The 6,702-nt window shown below is 32.3% G+C and overlaps 1 protein-coding gene across 1 annotated transcript; it reads left to right on the top strand.

Moving 5' to 3' along the window:
• The first annotated feature begins 15 nt into the window (after positions 1–15).
• Positions 16–3,179, top strand: LOC148283997 (uncharacterized). Its single transcript, XM_088242845.1, has one exon. The coding sequence runs from the start codon at positions 280–282 to the stop codon at positions 2,944–2,946; it is 2,667 nt and encodes an 888-aa protein (XP_088098971.1). The 5' UTR covers positions 16–279; the 3' UTR covers positions 2,947–3,179.
• The last annotated feature ends 3,523 nt before the right edge of the window (positions 3,180–6,702 follow it).

Genomic DNA, 6,702 nt, shown 5'->3' with positions numbered 1-6,702 from the left:
GACATTTGCTAATGATTCATGACACTTGGTCGATTAGTAAAAATATTATATTTCAATTTAGTTCGACACAATTAATAATAAATTTGTACGTTTGTTTGTTAATCGTAGAAACTCTCAAAAAGTGTACAAGTTAGTGTTCATTTAGTATGTCACTGTTTGTTGTTACGACTCGTATCAGCTGCAATGTTGACAGCAATAAGTGGAGTCTGTGATGAACTGAAATAATGAATAAATTGAGTGCATTGTAAGCTAAATTGGTAGAGAAAGGTGCCTTACAAGATGCCTTGTAGCCTACTCTGCTGCGTGCGTCCCAGTGTTGAGGATATTCGAGAATTAGATTACTCGCATTGCTCGCTGTCAGTCGTACCCGACGAAGTGTTTGTGTATGAAAGGACGTTGGAACGTTTACATTGTCAAAGCAACCACATAACAGAGCTCTCCAGACAACTGTTTATATGTCACGAGTTGAGAGTTCTCAATATAAGTGACAATGAAATTCAAGAAATTCCTTCTGCCATTTCCTCTTTGGTTAGCCTGCAGTCGCTGGATTGCAGTAAGAATGCCATATCAACGTTGCCAGAAACCATCAAGTGCCTTAAACAGCTCCATGTTCTGGATATGAGTGTTAATCCCCTGGAAAAGATCCCCGAAGCCATCACAAATCTAATATTCTTGCAAGAACTACTGCTCAATGATGTTTATTTGGAATATTTACCCGGAAATCTGGGCCGTCTAACCAATTTGAGGATACTCGAACTAAGAGATAATTATCTCATCAGTCTGCCTAAATCCTTGGCTCGCTCATCAGAGCTCCTGAGGTTAGATATCGGTCAAAATGAATTTGACGAATTTCCTGAAGTTGTTGGAAAATTCTGTAAACTCCAAGAGTTATGGATAGACTCTAACAATTTCACTACTATTCCTCCCATTTTTGAGAATCTCACCAAATTAGTTCACTTGGAAGCCAGTAACAACATGATCACTGATCTCCCACTAGAGATTTCCTTTTGTAAAGATCTTCTGGAATTATGTTTCTCTTCGAACCATCTTAATCAACTTCCAGACACCATCGGTAATCTAAGTAATCTTGTTTCTCTTAAACTAGACTGTAACAAGTTATTTGCTCTCCCCGACAGCATCGGCGATCTTAACAACTTAGAAGAACTAATGTTGTACCGCAACTTCTTATCTGAGTTACCCTCTGCCATCGGTCGTTTGAGAAAACTGCAGTGCCTGAATGTTGATGAAAATATGTTGAACTCTATCCCTCCAGAAATTGGAAGTTGTTCGTCTCTAGCCGTGTTATCCCTTCGTTCTAACAGATTGACGAGTGTTCCTAGAGAAATAGGCCACCTTGCTCATCTTAAAGTTCTCAACTTAGTAAGGAATTCTCTGCAAAATCTTCCTCACACTTTGTTAAACTGCGGAGAACTCGTAGCATTGTGGCTTTCAGAAAATCAAAGCAAACCTCTTGTCCCGATGCAATCGGAAATTGATCCTCGCACTCGTCAGCAAATTCTCACATGCTTTCTTTTCCCTCAAGTTCCAAACTCTCCGCCGAACACGTCGACTTCGGACAGAAAGTCTAACTCGTCAGATGCCCCGATTACTCCGAGACATATAAGTTTTGTGGATATGAAAGCCGCCGCTAAAAATGCCGCAGAGAAGCCGGGCCAATTGAGACGAGCGCCGACTCCGTACCCTAAAGAATTACGGGCCCTCGCAAAACACGCACGTAATATACAAAAAGATTCGGCGGATGAAGCGCTACTCTCCATGCAAAATGCTGTGCACATAAAAGCTGCAAAAATTACGCCAACTTTACAACAAAGATTCGCCAGCAATCACACCATTACTGGCATTCGCACTAATGCTGACGATTGGAATGATCCGACTTTTAGTGACGATTCGACGAAACAATCTTTTGCTAATCCTGATGTTGAAAATCCTTATGACAAACCTATTGTACTAGAACAAAGTCAGTCTTACCAAAATCTCGATCAAACATTATATTCGGAAAGCAATGATAGCGCTTACGGTGGATATGTAGACCAACTAAACAATTTGAAAGCCAATGATAATAGTTACGAAGAAGCATTATTACAAACACTCGAGAATCATTCGATCGAAGACCGAGTCGACGGCATCATACAACAGTCAACGCACGATTTATATCCACCCGGCCAGAGAAATGAACATTTTAGAAGCAGTCCACTGCAACAGATAAGTGGACCATCTCCCGATAATATGTCTACTGGTAATCGCAACAGTGTAGCCAGTAGTACGGGGAATTCAATTTATCCGCGAAGTAGAGACGTCTTAAATAGAAACTCGTCCGAAAAAATTTATGGCATCGTTAGTCCGCCGATCAATGCCAGATTGGGTTCCATGAATGGATTTAACAATTTAGGTTTACCCTGTACCGAAACATACGCGCAGGCCAAAGAAAAAATATATGGCCGTCGACGAGAAGATATTTACGGAAGTTACACCAGTTACCAAAGTTCTTTGAATGCGGAAATTAAAAATAACTTGAATGAAAACATGCCTCTGGACAATTACGCCTATAACAATTTGAATACAGACGCTGTGTATTTTAGTAATCATCACAACGGGAGTATTAGTAATAACCAGAGTGATGGTAATGAATCGTATGTGGATTCACGGCAGAGAAATCCGCTTTATCATCAGCAAAATCATATCAATAGTAACGTGGATACTTCGTACGATACCTCTAGTGTGTCATCAAAGCAAGGGATGTACGGACCTGTGAATAATAGGAACACTTACAATATATACGAGGCAATGCCTAATGCCAGTGCAGTAGGTCCTGACCAGCGATTCAACCTTCAGCAGCGTGCTGTTAGTTCTCCTACAAACCCTCCCCCATACCATATAGCTGCCACGTATTCTAAACAAGCGCAGTTCTTTAACCCCAACAGTTAATATGTCAACCAAATTGCATTTACACAATAGCATTGTTAGAACTAAAAAGGACTTCATCCTCTACATTTATATACAAACTGATCACCTATTTATTAACATAACTTTTAACTCTGAGAATACTGATTCATTTATCCATGTTTGTAAAACAATTTTTGGGTGCTTATTATTATTCATCAGTCCATATGTTGAATGTGTATGCCTTTAGCATACAATTAAAATATTATCACTATCAATTAAAATATTTCTTATTTATTATTAAACCTTGTATTAACATAAATCCCTTTTTGATGACATACATTTCAATTTGTTTAAAGATGTTTTTTTTTAAACTTATTCGAAATAAGTATTATTAATTTCTTTCACACAGGGAAATGTTTATTGGAAATACTGTAATTAAATATTTATTAAACAATAATGTTTAAATATATTGCTACTCCAAAGATTTAATAATAGCAATTTTATGTCTACTGGTTTTAACAATTATTTTTACTAAATATAACAATTAATATTTTATGACTGTGTAACTAAGGGTACATATTCTATTTTATATGCGTTTTTTAAACTACATATCTTGGTATTGTTTGAATAATATGACCAAGGCTATTTTATACTTATATAAATATATATATGATTACTGCAGGTAATCTAAAAAATGTCTTTTCAAAAGAGGTACAATATTGTAATTGTATTTATCAAAAAAAATATATAGGTACTGTATAGTTTTTTTAGAAATAATATGTAATCCCCAATAATACGTAATATAAATTTAAAATCCTTATTTTTCTAAAATACACTTCTAATTGACTTTAAAAACTTGTTTTCCAAATGTAACGCATAATGAATAAATTTGTTAGGTAAAAATAATATTTATATATTTTGTAATCATTTAAAAAAAAACTTACCAGGGTGTGTCGTACCTACAAGTTTTTTTAGTAGTACTGCAAAATATATATTTTAGATTTATTATCACTAAACAATAATTGCAAAGTAAAAAGAATAGTAAGTTAAAATTGATCTTCATAATACTCGTATTTTCCATTAAAGTTATTAACTTATTATGAATAGTATCTAGCCCGATTCTATTCTATTCTTGTAAATGGAGGTCAATGTCAAACAAGCTCTTGACGTTACAGCAACCTGTGTAGATCTTTTGTGACAGGTCGCCGTAAATTATCCACCCCTTAAATCTAGATATCAATTTCTACTGACAATGTTACAATTCAAAGGAGAACTTTATAACTAAAAATATTCTGACATAATCTAGATATCTTTTGCACATCATAACATTTACTGATTGCTATTTAGATCCTGGACGGATCTAACAGGATCTAGCGCCCTGTCACTTATTGGAAAGGGACGGGAATATACAAGTTTGTAAATGATTACAACCATATTATTTTCCCCTCTCTTGTAAGCAAGTGTCTGGTTCTTTGTGCGAACTGAACCTATGATAGGTCTGGCTCTGTTTAGATGTTTCAGTTTTTCAAGTAAATAAAAAAAGATGTAGCATATAGAATGAACTAATATATCCACACCTCCAGAAGTACTGTTGTAAGTCTAAATTTGTCTCTTTTGAGTTATGAATGCAGTTTAACCCCATTTTTTTTCTATTAGGAGAACACTCACATATCTCTACAATGTTTTTGAACGATATATACCACAAACATCAGTATTGTTTGAAATATTTGACACAGTGTACTTATGGGGGTGCATATATTAAATACGTTCAGTTTTTTCACGAATATTTGTCTTTTTTATTCATAAATGTTGTTGAGTGAAAATAATATTATGTAAACATTATGTTTGTATACCTATACGAGTACTAACAGATATTTTTTGTCAGTGGTTCATGTTGTAATGTTGTATGTAGCATCTCCCGCACCCCCCTGTTATTTACTTACTAGGAATCTCAATGTCTCTTCAATTAACTTGGGTGCCTTCCAAAATTGTCCATTATAGAAATATTATATTTTGTAGACCATTACTATACATATTGTTTAAATATCTGTGTAGCCAATTTTTAACTTATGTTTCACTTAATGGTGGTAAAACTGCCTTAAAGACGTATCCACAAATTATAAATACATCTTTAATAATTACCCAAATCATTTTAATAAAGCAATACTATAATTTTCGAGACTGACTCTTCTTCATTCATAAAACAATCCAGCTTTGGAATATGTACTTTTTTCTCCAAATATGTATATTGACGAATGGGACCAATATTTACATATTTTCCGTATTATTTGACTTATATCTTTATTGTCCATGAATTAAAATAACTTACTTGTGGTAGCTATCTGTAAAAAAAATATGTAGCTTATATCTCTGCTTTTCTTGAGTGTTTTATGAATATATTTCATATTTATATGTGCTTAGATAAGGATAGAATTCTAAATGAAATATGAAGGAAATTACATTAATTGTAGATGTTTTTATAATATAATATTATGGAATATGTATATTTAATAAGTTTTATACGCATATAAGCACAGACACATTCAGCTAGCATCACATAAATATATAATATTGATACATAATTATATCTAATAGATTGAGATTCTCTACTGACGTTTCTTGGTGGAACTGCATTTTAATTGTGATAATGAAAATACTGTAAGTATTGAGTTTTTTCCACTTTATAATTTTTACCTTTGACTGGGTTTCGTTGTGACTGACACCTTCAGACCGGTGGGAATCTAAACATATTCTTATGTTATATATAAGTGAAAGCTGGGATTAAAAAACCTGAATTACATCACTATGAGAATAAAGGAGATTAACTTAAACAAATTTAAGTGCAATGTAATAACAATAATTATGTGAATTTAAGTATTTGGATATAATATGTAATATGAACACATGAACAGCTATCAAAAATATAATTGTATGAATTTATCATTATATTATTTTATCAGGGCAATTCTTTAAGTATCATTATAAGCATCCTGCTTTCACTTATGTATTATAATATATACATAACATATATATTTTAATTTAGCATACCACTAGTCTGACAATGTTATTCAGACAAAACCAGGTCACTGGTGATAATTATAAATAAAGTGAAGAATCTAAATATGTATTGCATTTTTATTATAATAATTAATATTATCTAGTCATTATAATTCTGAAAACTAATTCATATATGTAAATGTATTTTTTTATATTGTCTGGTTGTGAATTGGAAGTTATGAGATTTATTAATTTCTAGATGCTTAAGCTAAATATTTTTTATATTTGTTTTTTTTTTCTCAACAAATTAATATAAATAAGCATATTTTTGGAGGCTATTAATATTTTTTTCCCACAGGTGTCAATGCATAATCGTTTTTTTATATTAGATCACCTTTAAATTCTTTATTTAATGTGTTTTAATATTTCAAAGATGGTCTTCAAATTACCATTAAATATATTTCAATGTATTTAATATCATAACCATAAAAAATTGAGCTTAATAGTATAATCAAGAATTGTTTATAGTAATAACAAATAATTACGCTCATAGTAGTATCCCCTATATAATTTCTACATTGTCTTAAACATAATGTTAATAATAATGAATAGTATTTTGATTAAAAAATATAATGAAATCAAGGATAACTGTATTTTATAAGCTGTTTGTCAATGCTACATTTTTATCCATGGTTATTGAGCGTTTTAACCAATTTCAAATATAAATATTAATAGCGTTTATAATTTCTAATAGCTGATTGAACAAATGTAAACCAAAACATAAGCATTATATTTATATGT

Source organism: Micrasema longulum, unplaced genomic scaffold (assembly GCF_059751315.1).
Source record: "Micrasema longulum isolate JH-2025_06_02 unplaced genomic scaffold, ASM5975131v1 h1tg000171l, whole genome shotgun sequence".
Lineage (NCBI taxonomy): Eukaryota > Metazoa > Arthropoda > Insecta > Trichoptera > Brachycentridae > Micrasema > Micrasema longulum.
The sequence above is the reverse complement of the archived record's forward strand: the minus strand, read 5'-3'. Positions and strand labels throughout refer to the sequence as shown.